At 39.2% G+C, this 21147-nt stretch overlaps 1 protein-coding gene across 1 annotated transcript in view; it reads right to left on the bottom strand.

The window, feature by feature from the left end:
* Positions 1-21147, bottom strand: part of SI (sucrase-isomaltase) — a 174788-nt gene that overhangs the window by 35215 nt on the left and 118426 nt on the right. Inside the window, exons 55-72 of the mRNA XM_074963634.1 lie at positions 20007-20135; positions 19760-19870; positions 19257-19319; positions 16063-16197; positions 14046-14130; positions 13207-13345; positions 12043-12176; positions 10819-10853; positions 10603-10719; positions 9935-10083; positions 9385-9469; positions 9218-9274; positions 8154-8278; positions 7587-7675; positions 6661-6710; positions 4723-4893; positions 3334-3492; positions 1612-1818 (exon numbers count right to left, since the gene is read on the bottom strand). Of these exons, the coding sequence (XP_074819735.1) occupies positions 1612-1818; positions 3334-3492; positions 4723-4893; positions 6661-6710; positions 7587-7675; positions 8154-8278; positions 9218-9274; positions 9385-9469; positions 9935-10083; positions 10603-10719; positions 10819-10853; positions 12043-12176; positions 13207-13345; positions 14046-14130; positions 16063-16197; positions 19257-19319; positions 19760-19870; positions 20007-20135 (2040 nt within the window). The remainder of the gene's footprint in view (positions 1-1611; positions 1819-3333; positions 3493-4722; positions 4894-6660; positions 6711-7586; positions 7676-8153; positions 8279-9217; positions 9275-9384; positions 9470-9934; positions 10084-10602; positions 10720-10818; positions 10854-12042; positions 12177-13206; positions 13346-14045; positions 14131-16062; positions 16198-19256; positions 19320-19759; positions 19871-20006; positions 20136-21147) is intronic.

Here is a 21147-nt window from a genome sequence, read left to right as displayed (position 1 = left end):
TTCAAAGACCTTTCTACAACTGGTTACTAATACAAGCAAACATTTGAATGTACCATTTTTATATTAATTGGGGCATTAATTAATGAGTATTCTAATGAAACTTGGCTTTATTAATTAACTTCATGAAGACTGAATTCAGATCTTTATCATGTCCTACAAAGACACAGTACATTTTACACAGGGATTTTCAGTACTTGGTTAATTCTGTTGAGCAGTGTCTCACTCCTTGAGTAGGATTTCAACTGGATGAGTGCTGGATGAGAGCTCACTGGAGAGTGAGGTGCTATTCAGTCTGAGTAAGAATCTGGCCCAATGAGAGGAGTCGCAGAACATGATACTACTCAGCCTGATTAAAGGCAGCAGAATTAAGCTGGTAGAATGTTCAGCTAAGGAAGACGATGCTGCACATGTGTTGAACCGTGAAAAGTAAGTGGCTGCAGAGTCCTTGCTCAAGCTCTTGTACACCTTACATAATGTACAGGAGTCCACTCTCAATCCCTGTGTCCTTTATAAGGTAAACAAATAGGAGCCATCTCTGAGGCACCTTATGCGGGTTACAGCTATGGATGCTGATTTCTCACAGCTTGAACTGCTTCTTCATGAATTATTACCTCAGTGCTTAGATAAAACCCTGCACATCTATGTTCATCATTGGTGTTTGTTGAAACTTAGGTAGCTCAACTAACACACTGAGCTGTCTGAAAAGAGCTTACTGAGAAAAAAACCCAAAGAGGTGAGAAGAAGCACTATGGAACCTCACACCACTTCTAATATTCAGCATGTCCACATTACATATGGAATAGGTCAAATGGATCAGGAATCAGTATGTCATGCTACTGCAACCGTAAGAAACAATGCAGTGTGATCCACTTATTTGCACAGCAAGCCATCATTAGCAGTTTAGAGAAAACGTGATCACTCTCTTTGAATGATAAGACAAAAGAAAATGAAATAGTCTCTAGAACGGTGGTTCTCAACCAGGGTAAGCGTATCCCTGGGGGTACGCAGGCGGGACATCAACTCTTCTAGATATTTGCCTAGTTTTACAACAGGCTACATAAAAAGTACTAACCAACTCAGTAAAAGTAAAAATTCATACTGACAATGACATGTTTATACTGCTCTATATACTGTACATGGAAATGTAAGTATAATATTTATATTCCAACTGATTTATGTTATAATTATACAGTAAAATGAGAAAGTAAGCAATTTTTCAATAATACTGTGCTGTGACACTTTTGTGTTTGTATGTCTGATTTTGAAAGCAAGTAGATTTTAAGTGAACTGGAACTTGGGAGTAGGCAGGACAAATCAGACTTCTGAAAGGGGTGCAGCAGTCTGGAAAGGTTGAGAGCCACTTCTTTAGAAGGAGGCAGATGTGTAGTTGCTCCCAGAAAGATGCATCTGATGGGGAGCCCCGGAGCACCAGGGCTTCAAATGTGGCGGCCTTTACATAAGCCATTCAAAAGATGAGTCAATTCTTATTCTCTCCTACTCTCCTCTGTAGCCATGTACAGTCTAGTCACATTTCAGCTCAGTAAAAATGAAAAAGTATCACCATCACCAATCTCAGCATAGATTGTCTCAACAGATTCAGACTGAAATTACCTTGAACTGCAACATGTTGTTGTCATGATATTTCACTTCCAAGCAAAGTGTGTTGATAGCGGGAGAACGATCCCTATAGCGGTCAGGGATACTAAGATTTCTGGAGAGGTCAGCTGTAAGACCCGACGTGGTGTTTTGAATGTTACTGACAGAATAGCCATAATTACTTGGGTAGTAACATGATGGCACAAGGGAGTTAGAGGCAACCTGAAAAACATATTGCAGATTAGAAAACAGTTCATGAGATCATTCATTTTAATAACAGTAAAAGACAATTCCAGAAAAATCCCATTTTTAACAGGTAACTCATTACATGAGCAACTGCTTGGAAAGATGACTGCAACAATGCTGAACAGTGTGAAAACAAACCCAAACAAAGAACACAATGATTTATGCAATTAAGATCAGAGAAAACTTCCTGTCATTACAGTGGTGTCCGTTGGAGGAGCACATCCCATTACAATTACACAGATATACAGCATTTGAGTTGACAATTTCAATGCAGAGAATTAAAGTAAGTTTAGAAATATGAAGAAAAGAACTTCCTGGGATTTAGTTATGATTCATCATCACTTATTTATATCTAAAAAACATCAGAGCTTGATAACTTTATCTTTCCTTTTCTTAAGTGTATTTTTAATAGAAGCATCTCTCTATAATAAAATGATATTATATTAGCAGTGGCAAGGAATGCTGCATTTAATGCAGGTGCTTAGCAGTCACTATTCTAAATCCGCCTGTCAAATTCCTTGTCTTTTTCTGATATTTTCCTTTTCAGAGTGAGATTTTTTTCTTGCTTTGTGTATGCCCAGAGGGTTTTTCTCTGTCTGAAAGCTTTTGATAAGCAAGCCCACCTTTTATTGAATACACGGAGGGGGGGGGGAAATACACTTTTACTCACCATTAAAAAGAAAAATTATGACAACAAGAAAAACTCTTGCAACTTCCTCTGAACAGGTGTACAATCAAACATTGTTTGAGAGGTGAAATCAAGCATGCATCAAGTACCACTAAATGACAAGAAGTGCCTTTTGTTCTTCAGGAGGAAATGGCTGAGAATTCACCTATTTCCTTACTAATTTCATTGACTGAGCATACCAACAAGATCTTTTCACTAAGGACTCAATCTTACTTCCATTAGAATCTACTGAAATCTTTGCCTGGCACACAGATTACCATTGTCCTCCTTATCCTAACCAACCTTGGAATCAAACAGCTAAAGAGAAGGATGGGAAAGAGAAAAATAGAATAGGGATGAAGTGACACTTGAGAAGGTACTAAGTGTAGAAACCTTAGGTTCACATCTTAGGAGTTACTCAAGACACAGCTTTGGGGGTGCTGATGTCAGCCGATTTCCTCTTTTTGTTTGGTCTTTTCAGATGAGGAAAAAGAGAGCCCAATGGCAAAATGGCAAAAGCCTGAGTCCCAATAGTGGTGGTGATGGTTAAAGTGGTAAGGATGATTAATTCTGCCTTCCATGCATAAGCAAGCTGCCAAGTGATCCCCTGAGAGGCAATGTCCCAAAATAGGTGGCAACCTTGATCCATAGAGTCAGACTTATTTTCATCACTCAAACATTTTGTTGTGTTGCTAAAACAATTCTGCAAGTTCATCCAATACTTAAAAACCCTAGTCAGCAACTCTTTTAGTTTAGATAAATTAAGTTAGTGTCATTAAAGCAGTGTCCTTATTCTTGCTTCACACAAAATCATTTCTGCTTACCTGCCAGATACAGCCACGAGCAGTACAATTTTCTTCTGATGCACCTGAGTCAGGATAACAGTTAAATTTTTCATTGTCTTCAACCAATGACTCCTGTGAGGACCAGTCCACTGAGTAGGGTTTCCCCAATTCAAGCTGAAGGCCAGTAATGTGCAGGAGCTTTGAACGGAAACAAAAAACAACAAATTTACCTGAGGCCGTTGCATTTTTCAGCTCTCTCTGTAACTGTGACTTATTTTAACATGGCACTGATTTTGAATTCCAACCTATGGGCTTCCCAGGGACCCTTGGAGCTTGGAGTCCATTCTGATTTCACCTGTGCACAGGAATTTCTGCTTTCCCATCCAAGGAATGATAGCACAGCTAAATACGATAGATTTTTTGGTATGTTTCAGGCGCAAGGCAGAAAGGCAAGAGACTTAATAAAGGATACAGTTTTGTAGAAAGCCTTGGGAAGAGACTGCGGGTGGGGATAACCTTGCATTTTTCCATCAGAAGAGTGGCAACCCTAAAAGCAGCTACAGGAGTTATGTTTATATTTGAAAGGCAGTTCAGAGGAACGTGTCTTGAAGGTCACCATGATACTCAGGATTTGTTTCGATTGCATTTAGGAGTGTTTGACTCAATTATTATTTATAGTTAATACTGACTTCTTCCCCATAATTATACATATGACAGAGTCACAGGGGAGATTTGTTAGTCCTGGGAAATCTTGTTATTTTTTTATGAGACAGTAAGAAACGTGTCGGATATTTCACAAAAACATGCAGGGTCAAATCATGGCCCATTGGGCGTTTTGCCAATGGCTTTAGTGAAGCAAAGATTTAACCCATAGAGGTAGGGTCCTTGCCCTGAACTGCATATAGCCTATATTTGACAAAACACAACAAAAAAGGTTTACAGTTATACAGGGGCAGGGGAAGGGCGGAGGAAGGAAATGGGTGGCAAGCACAGAACCATCTAGCTTCTCAGTAAGTACATGTTGGAGATGCTATATTCCCTCTCAGTTCTCTTAGGGTGTAAATAAGTTTTTAGGAGGATTGAAAAAAAATCAAATACTCAGAGTTAGGAATTTCCAAAGATTAAGGATTTTACTGCAGCAATAACTTAGCCATATTGTACATACGCTCTGTCATATTTTCTTTTCTTGTTTGCCCTGTCAAATTGAAACCTTGTTTGATTACATTTTGTGTTATTTACTAAACATCATACAACAATTCCAGGTTGTTTGATTTCTCAATGCAAATATTTCATTAGTGGTACATTTTTGAATTTATTCAAAAATATAGGACTTAATATTGCAACTGAGATCTGATTCAATGCCAAGTTTAAGGAAGAAAGGTTATATTATTCGGCAGATGTCTTAATACCCTTGAATCAGCTGCTTACCTCTTTTGTAGCATCATAGTTGACATTATGGAGAGATGGAACTGTCGTGCCATTTTGTTTTACTGTAACAGCTGAAGGTCCTCTGACAACTCCCAAGATTTTAATTTCACCAAATTTTAAATTGTTTGGGTCAGTGTATCCATTGTTCAAAACCTTAATCTCTAAAACACTCTGAAAAGACAACAAAATATATTAGAGTCATAGTTGTCTCAACTTGCCATCACATTGACTATGACATCTAAACGTGTCTTGTAGTATGATCGTTTATCCCTGATTATCAGACTGAAAATCATGCAGTTCCTTCCTTCCAGACCCACTTATGTGTTTCTTATGTTGGATGGCTATGCAACAGGTACCTGTATGTAACACACATATGCATCATAATGTAGCTTCTCCAGGTAGGACTAAATATTAAGGGGGAAAGCAGAAGGAGCATTTTCCTCTTCCCTTCTGTACATGCACAGAGGGCAGCCACAACCGCAGACCTCCCTTAAGTGTACACTGCTCCTTGCTAGGGATCCCTATTGAAAAACCAACCCCAAAGCAGCATGGAAGCAGCATGGCCTTGGGCTCTCCTTTCCTCCTCACCCACCGGCTAGAGAAAGAAATACTTGGTACACCCTTGTGAGAAGTGGAGCAGTAAACGCATTCTCTGCTGTACTTGCAGAGCACCAGGAGGCATTGCTGCTCCAGCTGGGTCAGATTGCACGCACGTCAGTAAGGAGACTATCGGAGAGCTAGAGGTTTCAGCTAGACGTCTGAAACACTTGTTGCAAGACCATAGTCAAAGAATGGTCATCAGTGGTTTGCTCTTGAACTGGGAGAGTGTATCTAGTGGGTTCCTGCACAGGACCAGTGCTATTCAACATTTTCATTAATGACACGGATAATGTAGTGGAGAGTATGCTTATGAAATTTGCAGATGACACCAGTCTTGTAGGGGTTGAAAGTATTTTTGATGACAGGACTAGGATTCAAGGTGACCTTGACAACTTGGACAGTTGGTCTGAATTCAACAGGATGAAATTCAGTGAAGACAAGTGCAAAGTACTATACTTAGGAAGGGGGGAAAAAACAATCACTCAAATATAAAATGGGGAATAACTAGCTAGGCAGTAGTACTGCTGACAACAATCAGGGGTAACAGTGGATCACAAGTTGACTATGAACCAACAATATGATGTAGTTACAAAGAGCCTAAATCATCATCTGTTATATGTAAAACACAGAAGGTGATGGTACCGCTCTCCATGGCACTGGTGAGGCCTCAGCTGTGTACGGTTTCTGGGTGCCACATTTTAAGAAGTGGACAAATTGGAGGGAGTCCAGAGGAGAGCAGCAAAAATGATAAAAGGTTTAGAAAACCTGACCTATGAGGAAAGGTTAAAAAAACCTCGCTTAGTTAATCTTGAGAAAAGATGATGGAGGGGGAGCCTGCTAACAGTCTTCAAATATGTTAAAGGCTCTTATAAAGAGGACAGTGATCAATTGTTCTCCATGTCCACTGAAAGTAGGACAAAAAGTAATGAGCTTAATCTGCAGCAAGAGAGAGGTTAGGTAGATATTAGGAAAATAATTCTAATATAAGTACTGGAATAGGCTTCCAAAGGAGGTTGTGGAATCCCCATTTGTGGAGGTTTTTAAGAAGAGGTTAGACAAACACCTGTCAGGGATGCTTTAGGTATATTTGGTCCTGCCTCATCACGGGAGGCTGGACTGGATGACCTCTCGAAGTCCCTTCCAGCCCTACATTTCTATGATATAATTAACATGCAGGAATGTTGCAATGAATGGTATGGATACAATGGGAAACAGTTGAATGGGGAGAAAAGAGTGATTGTAGATATAACTTTAAATAAAACTATTGAGTCTTGAAAAATTTTCATTGGGAGGTAAAAAAAAGAACTTAAAAATGACAAAATATATATAAATACATACCTGGTTTGCGGCAAATGTTGCGAAGAAATAATGGCCGTTTTCATATGTGTCTATAAAAGAAGGAAAAAATCAGTAGAATGAAATCTGTTCTACTACCAAAAAAAGATAAAATAACATTAATGCAGCTAAACTTTTACAAAACCAATACCTGTCCCCAATTTTTCTTTCCTGTTTTCAGTTTAAACGGTACAATCAAACAATCACATAACACCTGTCACTGTTCTCCTATTTCTATAAATAACACAGTTAAATTAGTGTACAAATTTGTTCCAAGTTTGAACTATCGGATTTCAGCGGACAGACCTAGAATTCTGCACTAATTTTCAAAATAAACTTGTTTGTAGATTTTTAAATAAGGAAATAATTACGTCTAACTGCCCTTAGGGATTCTTGGCAATTAATTATTTCAAATTAAATTAAAGGACCCTCATGGTAATGTACGAATCTAGGAAATAACTCAAGAGGTGGGTGGATAGCTCCTTGCACTCACATGCCTTAGACATCTCTGCAGGGCTGGGTACAAACTAGCCCTAGGTTTATATACCAAATCTAAGCAACATACTCCTGGCCTTGCACCCCCATCCATGAATAGTTGGTACTCGGGGTAATGCAAAGAGTAGAAAGGAAATGTGGCTGGAGCACACTGTTCTCTGATCATTTGGGACCAGCAAATAGCCTGGAGGCTGTTCCAACTGGTGAACATTAGGAACATCCACAAATCAGCCTCTGGAAGGAGGGAGCAGAAAGCCACCTATACTCCTACCTTCAGACACCCCTGAAGAGATGGCCCCTAATATGTCAAACATCTTACTTTAAAAAATTTTAACTGTTGAAATCAGTTGGTCCTGATCCTGTTTCACCTGTATGCTGTCACTTGCAGGAGTGGAGCCCATCTTTGATATTATACCAAAAGTGATCACACTTACCAATGCTTACTCCATCATCCCAGTAAAGCTGACCTTGAGCGACCTCGTTATCATCCAAAGCAACAGTAAGTCCCATTAAGTTTTGTCGGCTACAAAATAAAAAGGAAGCCAGAAAGCACATTAATTTTCCTCCTTTCATTGGAGTCACAGCTGTACATATTGTGACAACTGGAAGTTGACTTCTGGATTCCCTGACACACACTCACAAATATATGAACTTGATTCTCAGTATTAATATACTTTTCCATTACATCATCAGACTGAGCAGGTTGTGCTGGAAATGGCCCAACTTGATGATCACTTTAGATAAGCTATTACCAGCAGGAGAGTGGGGTGGGAGGAGGTATTGTTTCATGGTGTCTGTGTATATAATGTCTTCTGCAATTTCCACAGTATGCATCCGATGAAGTGAGCTGTAGCTCACGAAAGCTCATGCTCAAATAAATTGGTTAGTCTCTAAGGTGCCACAAGTCCTCCTTTTCTTTTTGCGAATACAGACTAACACGGCTGTTACTCTGAAACCTGTAAAATTGTTTTAAAGGAAACACTCCAATTTACTTCATTTACCTTTGATTGGTATTAAGACCAGGTTCTTGCCAGGGGATGATGTAACCACCCCGGATATGAAGATTGATATGCTCAAGAGGTGCTGGCAATGTCTGCAATTGTCCCCTTACTCCAAGATATTTTCCCTATAAAGGAAGATTTTGTTGAGCAGGAAGGCATACAAATTGTGTTGAATGCTTACAAATGTACAATACATCTTTCCTCTGCCTGGGAAGTCAAGGAGTGATGCACATACACATCATTTTACACAATTAACTCACAGAAACACTAACGGAAATCCATAAATATGGCCATTTCCAAATCCATCTGTGATGCAATGTTAATAAACTGTGCTGTAGCTTTAAGTAAAGACTTGATTCATGTGCTATATCATAAGGAGCACTGTACTTTGGCTTTTGCTTTCTGTTGGTTTTGTTGTTGTTGTTGTTTTAAACTTTTCTGGTGCTTTAACTGCAAAATATCGACACTTCAGAGGTGAGGTTCCTCAGCCACAGGACAAAGAGGAGGTATACCAGCTGCACGAGCTAGCTGTTATCATACAATGTGCATACATGCACACATATCTCATTCTACCAATGGTAGTTAATTAGGCAACGTCATGAAGAAACTCAAAATAAAATGATGTGTTATCCAAGGGGAACCAGACAGTCACTCTGAAACACCTTTGCTTTTCTGGCATTTCTGGCATTTCCATATATTCAGCAGTTCCATTTTCAAATGGTGACAGCAGAACTGTCCAAACAAAATATTATTGAATGAATCAAAGTTTTCTGTTAAAAATGGCAACTATTGACAAATAATATCCTGACCAGTTCTAGCTGGTCACAATTATTTGACCCTTTCCTAAGTTTTGGGTGCTCAATTAGAGTTTAGTATCTTTTAAAATAACTGGAATATAATATTAGGACCTGACCATGCAAGCTGCTGAGTGCAGTCTGAGAGGCACTCACGTCAATGGGAATTAAAGGTGTACAGTATCTCTAAGGATGTGCTCAGCACCTTCTAGGATCCAACTCTTTAAAAAGGTCTATTGTACAAAGAACACTCTTAATTAAGTTGCTTACCGTGTAATAATCATACCAGCGTGCATTGGGTATATAAGCATTCACTTCTGTAGCTCCCTGAAATATGAAAGCATACTTATAATAAGAATTAAAACTTAAATCAATGTTTATATAAACTCCCTTTGAAATGTTCATTCCATAAAGAACATAAATGTTGAAATGCTTACTTGATCCAATACAGGGCTAATCAGCAGTGCTGGGCCCCACAAAAACTGTTTGTATATCTCCCACGTTTTTTTGTCTTCCGCAAACCTAAAAGAATGGAAACATTGTCAATCACGGCTTAATCTTTTCAGTCTTATTTTTAATTCTGGGCACACAGTCAGGTTAGTACCGCCAATCAATTCTACTTGCCAGGAGGCCCCCATACAGAAGTGAAACACCATTTTTCTAGGTGGTTAAAGTTACTGATGTGCCATTGTAAGAGCATCATTAGCTGGATAAGCTCCCTTTTTTCAGCTCATGCCATCTAGATTGCACTTCCCTACAGGAAGGGACAGATTGTCTGCTACTGTATCCCCAATTAGTCAGAGGTGGGGAAGGGCCAGTCAGAACAGAGAAGGACAAAGGGCTATGGAAAGGAGTGTACTCATAGTGTCATACAGGTCATAGGGAAAAAACATGCGTGAGGTTTATGACTGGGCAAAGACTGAACTCCTGCTTCATAACGATTCAGTTATTCTGTATCAACGTTGCTTTCAAATGCTTAATACTTACTCGTGGAGCACAGGACGAGCTACAGTGCTACCAAGAACATGGGCTTCGTGCATTAAAGTGTACAGATAAGGTAACAGTGTGTATCTTGTATTGAGTATGTCCCTGGAAATATTTTGAAATTTTTCATCAAAGGAAACAGGATCTTGCCTCTAAAAATAAAGATAAAACAGGGTTACTCTTTGTATTGTAAAATCTCTCTTGTACCCATCTTCCTGTCAAAGGGAAAAGCATGTGGGCATCCAATAGCAGAATTTGGCTTTATTGACTAAAGTTCAAACAAAAAGTTTTAGACAGAAACCAGCACACTTAGAGAACTCCAATAAACTGAGTAAAGTAAAGCATGCATCTTTGTGGGTCCAAATCAAATCCAAATAAAGCTGGTTATAGCTGAAGTCTGCTCTGCTGGCTTCCTGGGAAATGAAGTCAGCTCCCTTCCAGACAGCCAAACGGCAGGCATGATACTGTGGTAATGGATACTGAGAGGTAGGTTCTGATCCAAGCCCCAATGAAGTCAATGGGATTGTTTCCATTGATTTCCATCAGGACCTAGTTTAGGGTGAATCATCCTTTCGTTATTACAGAGCACTCCCTTGGAAGGAACTGTAGCTAACGGTATTTGAATTGACTAATCTCAGTGGCATATAATTTACAGAGAACCGTCAACTCACCATAGTTCCTATCACATTATGATTTCTAGAATAGGTGTAAAATGATCCAAGCTGCATCCAGCGGGCACACATTTCATACGTTGTATCATTGAAGAAGCCACAGATATCTGCTCCAATCTAAAAGCATTTAAAAGGTAATTAGAACTTAATACTGTAGATTACTAGAATGGTATTAAATTCCTATTCTAAATGTTTTTAACTAATAGCTTAACTTACATAGGAAATTCCAAAGAGGCCAAACTCCATTATACCTGCCAAAAAATCCAGAAATAAATAAGACAGACTCTTCAGTTGCATCTTTCTCTGTCAGGCCAAATAAGGAGGGATTCTTAGAAGGGGAGGTGGGGCCAGATGGGATTCCCTACAGACAAGGATACTGTCTTGGTCCCACTTCCCCATGATACAAAACTGTAAAATGGCACAATTCCACTTGCTTGCTGTGATATCATCCAAATTTACACGACAACTGAAAGTTGCTTTTCTTGGTAGTTTACATGACAACACAACATAAACCTCAGCCTAAGCCCTTATAAGCTTGAATGTTTCTAGGGTTTTCCTTATGGGTCTGAGCCCTCTTTGTTTCTAAATCCAGATACCTGAGAAAGCGCCATAGGTTGGAGCTTACACCCCTACACTGAAGCTAATTAGACACTTGATACAACTTTGCAGTGATTCAACAAAAATACCATTGCCTCTTATGCATGGTTCAATTACCCGGTGTCTGGATGACTCAATAAAAAGAGTTCTGCATCCCTATTCAAGCTCCAAGGATTTGTCCCTCTCTTACTGAAACCCTCTCATCTTCCAGTACAAAACCACCTCGCAGTTTTCCCATATCTGTTAGCATCTGGAGACTAGCCGGTGTCCCACTGGTTATGTAGTGGTTTTCCAGACGTTGATTTTGTACTATACGGCATCGAACCGTGTGCTGTATGTCACAGGAAATGTGATTTCCTGTAGTTCTGTGGTAAGCTCATGCAGTTGATCTTAATTAATCACCTCTCTGAGTGCCCTATGATCTTTTGGTCACGCTAATTTGGAGATTCTTCATATTTCAGCTCCTTACGTTGTACCTTCATTACTGTGTTGTTGAATACATGTAGCATCAACTGAACAGCCAGTCTTAGCTGTCTTAGTCTACCTGACAAAGAGATGTTTAATTTTGTTGAAAACAATAGCTCAGGTTGGATACAACTTAACATGTTTCAAGGTTGCTCAGATGTTACTTATTCACCAATAAGGAGAGTTGTTCTACACTGGGCAATCCTAAGAAGTTCATTCAGGCTTCAGGGCTACTCCCTATATCGAAAATAGTGATAACATCACAAATAGCTCGAAAAACAAAATTAACTCTAAGCGCAGCAATTGTGCTTCAGCAGACATTTTTCCTCTGTGATGATTTGAAGCTTGAGGGCCATTAAAAGAAGTTACTCCTCATACCAATAATAGATTTCTCAAGTTGGTCCCATCTTGCATAGTTATCTCCAAGCCAGTGACCTGCCCATTGTCCACTAGAGGGATATGTTGATCGGGTGATAACAATTCCACGTTCCCCTGTGGCATTGCGGACAGCACTGATATCAAAAATACAAACATAATCACATTAGATGCGGCAATCATAGGGAAAAATCCCTTCTGTAAAATACTTAATTAGGAGACATCAAATGGAGAGACCACATTTCTATGGAAAACGTAGTTCTTAGCTTCTGAGGCCTTGATCCTATAACCATGTATGCACATGTTTAAATTTACTATCAGTAGTTCTATAGAGTTAAGAAGAATTAGTTGCAAAAGTAAAGTTACTTATGTGCATAAATGTTTACAGGATGAGGACCTAGATCAGAACTACTTGCCAGTGGGGAAAGAGTTGGGACTGCTGCCTTTGCAGTCAGCATCAGCGTTCTCCAGAACAAACCTGTGAAGTGCTCAGCCCCTCTCAGGATGAAGCACTGGGAGCACAAGGATACAGATTGTTCTGGGACTGAGTGGGAGAAGGAGCATAATTTCTTGCACACCTACACTCTGGCCCTTAATATTTTTTCACTCTAGACTAACATTTTATAAATGCTGTATTGTGGTTATATTACATACTACACAGTGAACTAACAACAGTGCTAATCGCTTGCACTTCTGTGGTATTTTTTATTTGAAGTTCTCAAAGAGCTTTGCAAGTTAGAGTTATACAAACTTCAAAAGTTTCATACTTTGGTATGGATTACCATTCTCTCTTCCAAGCACATAAACAGGAGAGGCAATTTAATTGTTACAGACCTGCTATATCACTGGCGTGCAAAAAGAAACTCAATGGTCATCTTTTACCCTGGTAAATAAAGCTGTATTTGCTGGGACCACATTTCAGATGTCCAAGGTAGCGGTATTAGAAAATGGCAACCAGCTTTTTGGACCTGATCCAAAGCCCATGGAAGTCAACAAACTATTAATGATGGAATTGCAGATCATCAAGGGTGAGGCTCAATTAGGCCACTGAAGCTACTTCCACTGATATCAATGGAAATACTCAGGGTTTACACCTCAGTAATTGAGACCACCATCTGGCTGCAAAGACACTAGGTTTTTGAGAATAAAAAAGTGAAAATGACTTACTAGTAGGTAGGTTTTGCCTGTGACCATCCATATAGACTATGTACATCATAGTGCCTGACAGGGGTCCCATCTGGCAGGAACTGTTGACTTTCCATGCACAAGGTCACAAGATCCAGCCCTTTTTCCTTTTCTGCCAAAGCTAACAAGGAGGAGATTAAAAGTCAAACCATTAAACATAGAGCCAACAAGGAACCAGGTAAGTCACTCACTCTTGAAACCTCCATTTTTTCCTTTACTACTGCCCTCTTTCAACTACCTGTGTCCGGATATATTTTGGCAAGAACATTTAGGGCCATGTCTTCCCAGCAATTTTGCAACAGTAGTTCCTCAAGTAGAATGATGGCAGGATGCATCCCTTGATGGTGTCACTCCAATTTTTTGAGAAGTTGTCTCCAAATACTATCTACGTCCAACACTCTTGTGTACTAATTCACGGCCACAATATTATTACAATCTGGATATGAGCGTGTACCAACTACCATTCTCCTCACTACAAAAGTACCATTTTAGTATGTGGAATCAGGACCTTAGTTTGCATGTTCTCCTTAGATTTTTAACTACAGCCCCAAAGTATATCATAGGAAGTAATCTTAAATAAAATATTATTAGTGATGCTTACAATCCTTTCCTTGCAGCATGGACTTTAATATGAAAAAATAAATTAATGCTGAATATTTTATGCAAGGTTGGACCAAATAAACTCTCTTCTTTTGGCCCACAGAGAATCATTAATAATAAAGGATCCAGTTTACAAATCTTTTCTGCTGGTTGACACAGGGTATGATTTAATAACAATGTATGTGATAATAAGAGTGCAAACTACAGACAAGATTCCTTACCTGGCATATAAGGGGGGTGGTTTAGAAGTGGTTCTCTGCAGCCATTAACTGCTCCATTAATAAAGCTTGCTGGTTCATTCATGTCCTAATATATATATATATATATTTAAGTTTTTAAGAAAAGAACACAAATATTCAGTAACTTTGTCCTGAACCAATGTCAACTCAGATATTCAATGAACTAAAGTTTCCTAAATCTGCCAGTTTGAATTCTAAGGGAAAAATATGCCTACTTACAAACAAGGAAGCAAATATACACACTAATTCAGTACAAATGGAAAATTCATCAGAACCCTTCTGCTGACAAGTGCTGTGCTGTTACAAATGTTATTTCTTTTCCCCACTAGCTGTTGGTCTCCCCGATTTCTGACTGAATTAATTAGGGTGCTCCCCCAAACTTGCATTTTATTTCCATACACTAAAGGCCCCTACTTCTCAGGCTCCTGGCTGAGAAGCTATGGACGTGGCTGTATAACTCCCTGTGGAGAACATCTGTGACATTTCTGAATCGGCATGGGGAAGAGACAAGCTCACTACACAGGGCAGAGGGGTGCACTCTTTAAGCCTAGAAGCTGCACGTGTTCCATGTTTCTCACACAGCTCCAATTCTATTATCCATATGCACGCTGAGTAGCGCCATATGCCCATCGAAATGTCCCCACAGATCACTGCAATCTGAACTCTGTCCTTGTATTCACCAGCCAAGCATTTTACTATTCAACAGGCTCCACTTTGCATATTTTACTCGATCCATCCAAAATGCTCCCCCGTCATTCCTTTTATACGCGCTAACACACAGACATTTGTGCTGGATTCAGAAACACAGAATAGACCACCAATAGATTTTTTCGCCGCTTGTCAAAGTACAGTATAATGATCTTGATGGTGTTTATCCTAATTGCCATATCATTATTGTACTGCATTAATAAGCTCAGAAATCTCTGTGTTGACATATTTCTTTAGGAGAGTAATATTTTCTATAAATGGAAGCCAGACATATTGTAATCTCCTGAAGTTGTGATTTTCAAAGGAGACTAGGGAATTTAGACATATCTTCCAATAAAACTAGTGTGTGTCATCATCCCCTAGACAGCTTTGAAACTCAACCCCAAAATTTCATATATCAGCCATTTACATAAAACAAACTGCAGGAACACAGATTTTTCTTAACAGCAGGTTTTCCCTCATGGTAATAATACATTAACCCAGTTATTTTACACTGGGTGGCTACAATTATTTAGAAAGCAAGATGATCTTTTGCAGTGATTTTGGGAGGAGTTGTTAAGAGAACATTATTTGTCAAAACAATGCTGACTGATACGGCCCGTTTAGTATGTGTGGACATACATTGTACACTCATCACATCTAAAGATATTACGTGAATTGTTTAGGTGGTCTACATTATTGCATTTTGGGCAATTTCATAATCTGAAATTTAACTTTTCCACACGGACGGATGTGCACTGATAGTGATGGGAGGAAGCTTACACAGTGCCCAACTAAACAATAACTCGATGAAATCAATTTGTTTTAACCCCAACTGTTTTGAGCACTAAATTGACTCACAAAGATTACACAACTGGGAAATATCCTTGCAGGAGCAGGTGTTAGATTACTTTGCTAGAACTAGTGCTCTGATTTACCTTCCTGCTAACCTGCATTTCATCCACAGTTGTTTATACTGGCTCACCACCACTGGCTCACCGATCCTATAACTCCCACAGAAAGCATTATGAAATGTGGCCATCAGGCACAGATCCCCCCAAACAAACAGCATTAAACAGATACATAGTGTTTGAACTTATTGGTGAGACTAACACTCAGGTTTCCTCATTGTGGGCTCAGCCATTGAGATGAAGGAGCAGTCAACATGGTATTAAAGATAATCAACTACTTAGTAGCATAAAAGTTACTGAAGCCTTCTTAGAATAGTAAGAATTGCGTGAAACCATTAACAAATGTCCTACCTGGTGTATTACTAAACAAAGAAACAAAACAAGACAAGGCATGCACTTACAGTCCACAGGCCATCAAATTTTACACTCTTCTCTGGATTAGCTGGATTAGTGTGGAATTCTACTATTTCTTTTTGCCACCACTGTGCTGTAGAATTGCGGAAGAAATCTGGGAAAGCTGCATAAGCTCTGTACAGCTAAAATAGTAACATACAATATGTCAAAAGAGACACAGGTGTTGGATATCAATGTATTCAACTCATTTAACAACCTAATCAAATTAAACCACTGATTAAGATTGCAGTTAAACTACAGACATCTATTGTTAATATGCGCCTACAGTGGTATGAAACGCAATCCTAAAACTCGTATTCTTTGTTAACTGTTCAAGTTAACCTGTCTCAGACTAAAGTAAATAGTCTCAGGTAAATAGAGTATCAGACTAAATGCATAATCCAAATAAAAAAGAGAGAGTAAGAGCACCAAAGGAATGCCACCTGGCTAAACAGCAGAGACAGGGAGGCCATTAGAGTAAAAAAGGCATCCTTTAACATTTGAAAGTCAAATTCAAGAGAGGAAAATAGAAAGGAGAACAAACTCTGGCAAGTTTATTGTGAGAGTATCATAAGGCAAACCAAGAAAGAATTTGAGAAGCAACTTCTTCAAGACGTAAAAACTAACAGTAAGATTTTTTGTAAGTACATCAGAAGCAGGAAGCCTGCCATTCAGGCAGCGGGGCCATTAGATGACAAAGATGTTAAGGGATCACTCTAGGAAGATCAGGCCATTGCAGAGAAACTAAATGAACTATCTGCATCAGTTTTCACTGCAGAGGAGGTGGGGGAGATACCCAAAATAAAGCTATTCTTTTGGGGCAACAAATCTGGATAAAGATAATTTTGGGGGGAAGAGTCTTTTGTAAAAGTAAGCCATGCCTCACCGTTCCACTGGAATTCTTAAAGGGGCTCAACAAGCATGTGGATGACGGTGATCCAGTCGATATAGTGTACTTGGATTTTCAAAAAGCCTTTGACGAGGTCCCTCACCAAAGGCTTTTAAGCAAACTAAATAGTCATGGGATAAGAGAGAAGGTCGTCTCATGGACCAATAACTGTGAAATGGCAAAGTTTTCAGACAATATAGAATTATTCAAGAAAGCTAAGTCCAAAGGAGACTGGGGAGTTAAAAAAGGATCTCACAAAATTGGGTGACTGGACAACAAAATGGTAGATGAAACTCAACTTTGGAAAGTAATGCACACTGGAAAAAATAATACCAACTATACATATACAATGCCACTAAATAAATCTATGGTACACTGATACCTTGAATACTGTGTCCAATTCTGGTCGCCTCATCAGGGGGAAAATAAAAAGGTATAGTGGAACTGGAAAAGGTTCAGAGAAGGGCAACAAAGATGACCAAGGGTATGGAATGGCTTCCATACAAGGAGAGAGAGAAAAAAAGACTGATTATTCAGCTTAAAAGAGACAAGAAAAAGGGAGATATGATAGAGGTCTACACTGTCATAAATAGTGTAGAAAAAGTGAAGTGTTATTTACACTTTCGCACAATGCAAACACCAAGGGTCACCAAAGGAAATTAACAGGCAACAGTTTTAATACAAACAGGAGGAAGTACTTTTTTGCTCTGTTCTGTACACTCCCCCTGAAGTTCTGATACGTGCTGTTGTCAGTCTGACCCAGTATGCCAGCTCCTATGTTCTTAAGTCATGTCAACATTATTCTTCTTAAGAAGAGGATGAACCATTCACTTCTCATAGGCCTCAATTCTTAATACAGTACTGACTTGTAAACCAGTACTACTCATAACCTATCACAAAAAAAGGCAAATGTCGAAGGCCCTAGACAGCTTTAGGGCCTGATTCCATATACTGGCTTCAGGGGGAATTGAGGCTGCTCAAGACTCCATGTAAAGGATGTCTTATGTTTCTTGCTGGTGCCTGGCCACACTCATAGGCCAGGTTTGAACAGCTTGTATCTGTGGGATTGCTATCAGGTAATAGGGACAGAAGGTGAAATGCTGTCTCCATGGCTGTGTGTTCATTGGAGTAGAAGGTACAATTTCCAGCTTGGGTAGACAGAACAACAGTAGCTCTGACCGAGTTAGTGCGATAAAAATAGAAGCAGAGCTACCATGCCGAAAGCTGCAGAAGAACCTAGCAGATCAGAGTATGATCCCATCAGATACTTAGGGATGTACGTAGGCTGCTAGCTCCTCCTAGTGCTTGTGCTGATGTGGCTACACTTCTATTTTTAGTCTATGTGTATTTAATCTAAAGGGGCGGGGTGGGGGGATAGCTCAGTGGTTTGAGCATTGGCCTGCTAAACCCAGGGTTGTGAATTCAATCCTTGAGGGGGCCATTTAGGGATCTGGGGCAAAAAACTGGGGATTGGTCCTGCTTTGAGCAGGGGGTTGGACTAGATGATCTCCTAAGGTCCCTTCCAACCCTGATATTCTATGATTCTATGAATCTGGAAATTACATCTCCTAGCTCTAGTGCAGACATATCCTAAGCCACTGATTTCAATGGAGCCAGGATTTTACCCTGTGTTTCCATAGGATTCTATCCAGCACCAGTACAATTAGGGGGAACCAAAATCTAAATGAATGGAGTGTGAGGAACACTAGGGATTACATCATATGAATGGCTGGGGCATTTAATAGCCAACCGTGTGTGTGATTAGTAATAGTGCTCATTAACAATCCTACGGCTGTTCAACGCTCCCAATATTGTAAGATTTCACTATCCAACTCTTTTTATTATACAAAGTGTAGGTGTAGGATGACTAGTATATAAAGTACATTTAATAACAACTATTATTTATTATTTACAGTTTGTTTTACAGCCTTACAGACCAACTGGGAACATGGTCTCATCAGTACTATACAGAGTGCTAGACAGCCCCTACCCTGAAGATCTTACAGTTTAAGTCTATAAGAAGAAGGGTGGAAGGAATATAACACACAAGCAGAGGGACTTTTTGAAATGTCATTTTAGTTCCATGTTTTTTTCCCCTATTAAAAGAAAATCTGTGGTGTGGGGGTGTGCTAGGAGTGATTAGCGAACTGGAAAACCAGAGAAAGGGAGATCATTCACAGAAAGGAAGGAAGGAAGGAAGGAAGCAAGGAAGGAAGGAAGGAAGGAAGGAAGGAAAGTAGAGCAGATTGAGGTGGAGAGACTGTGAGAGAGGGGGCTGAAGGGAACATTGGTAGAAGTGTTAAGCGTACATACCTGGATCTGTGTTTCTAAATCTGCAGAATCATTAACTACTACATTAGGATATTCTGGCCAAACCTGAAGAGAAAGGAGGGAAGAAAAGAAATTAAGCTACACTGAATTGATTTTTATGTAGTTTCTGAGACATACTACAGCTTTCTTTGCAGGTCAGAGTGCACACACAACTGCAAAGAAAATATTACATGTTTTGCAGTGTACGTACATTTAGCACTGTACAAAATAAATTCCTTCCATGAACATGCACACCCCTCCCCTAAGAAAAAAAGGGATACAGCTGAATATCATTGTTATAGTGATAGCACTACAGTCTAAATCATCTCACTATTACCTCTCCCACAGGTAGCACAGACACACTTAACAAGAGGGGTGGCAGGCAAAGCTCGAGGACTCCACATAAGATAGTCCTCAATTTAAAAAAAAAATGCAATTTACTCAGAACAGTCATTTTTGCCTTTGAAATCCACTCCTCATTTTTAAACTAGTTCTCACAACAGTACCTTTGCCCAGACAATCTCAGTGCTGTTAGGCCATTTGATGAAGACATCATCCTGCACACCTCTTGTGAATGCTAGATAATCATTTGTTTCATTGCCTGATATGGGTGGGTCCTAAAATACAGAGAGAATCCAGTTGTACAGTTATTTTAAGGAACAAATATGCACATTATTTAATTCATTAAATGAATTATGGCATTTCACAATCTATAAGTATACTAAGTAAAGAAAAAAGTACCAAACTACTGACCAGAATAATGATGAATCTCATTCCTTCATCTTTTATTCGGTTAATCAGAGCAGGAAGGCCTGAAAAGTTTGGGCTGAGAGTAAAGTCTAACTTCCGGTTCATGTAATCAATGTCTGTATATTGTACATCCTGCAATAAGTGAAAACAAGACACAGAAAAGGTTAGAAATTATTTTAGAAGTCAAAGGCGTAATGAACTTTAGAAAGATTGGATTAACTTCAGAATGTTCAAATGGTAACATCTGGGATTCTTATTTTTTTCTGAATTAGTTTGCCTAACTCATATTTAAAACACAACAATCAAAGTAAAAGAAGTGCTGCCTTGAACAAAGGTAAAATGGCAAAATGCTGTATTTTAAAGCAAAGATATTGGGCTAGATTCATCGGTATGTTCTGCATATTCACCCATATTATAAATGTCGTGGATTTGCACCAGGAAGATGTTGGCTCAAAATATTTATATAGCGGCACAGTTTAAGATTTGAAGGAAGCACCATTTTCTATGTACATGTTTTTACAATGTTCTTATACAGCAGCTAATAAAGTTAAGTAAAGAGATATATAAATCGGGGCTTTCTATCATGCAGGGAGAATGCCATGAAAACAAAATGGTATGGTGCAACAGTAGTGCCAGAATTGTCATTTTAGACACGGTGGGAAAATTTTACGGTCCTTTAACTTAAGCAGTAGTTTGTGCTGTTAGCTCCTGACGTCAAGAATTCAAACCTATAAATAAACTGACTGGGGTTATTGTTACGAGTGGGGGCTATACATAAATGGAGATGAACTGCTGTAGCCCTCTGACATTTGGGATAAACTTCCCTGCCCCAAAGAAGTGTATAACCCATTCTAACATCAGTAGCTATTTATGTGACTCTAGGCCTTGTCTTCTCTTGGACAATATGATGTGTTCTTACCTCAGGTTATTTAATTCAAGTTAACTAATGCTACATAAACTCATAGTGCAGACAATAACAAGACCCACCACCAGATTTCTACCCCAGCTACAGGAAGCTCTGCAGTTTGTAGTTTCCACACATGAGGTGGAAGTAAACCACTGGCCACCAACAGAGTGTAAACTGAGTTAAGAACACACAATGGCTTTTTTAAAAAAAGATGCATCCCCTAGTGACCACATATAG

Source organism: Natator depressus, chromosome 9 (assembly GCF_965152275.1).
Source record: "Natator depressus isolate rNatDep1 chromosome 9, rNatDep2.hap1, whole genome shotgun sequence".
Classification (NCBI taxonomy): Eukaryota; Metazoa; Chordata; order Testudines; family Cheloniidae; genus Natator; species Natator depressus.
The sequence above is the reverse complement of the archived record's forward strand: the minus strand, read 5'-3'. Positions and strand labels throughout refer to the sequence as shown.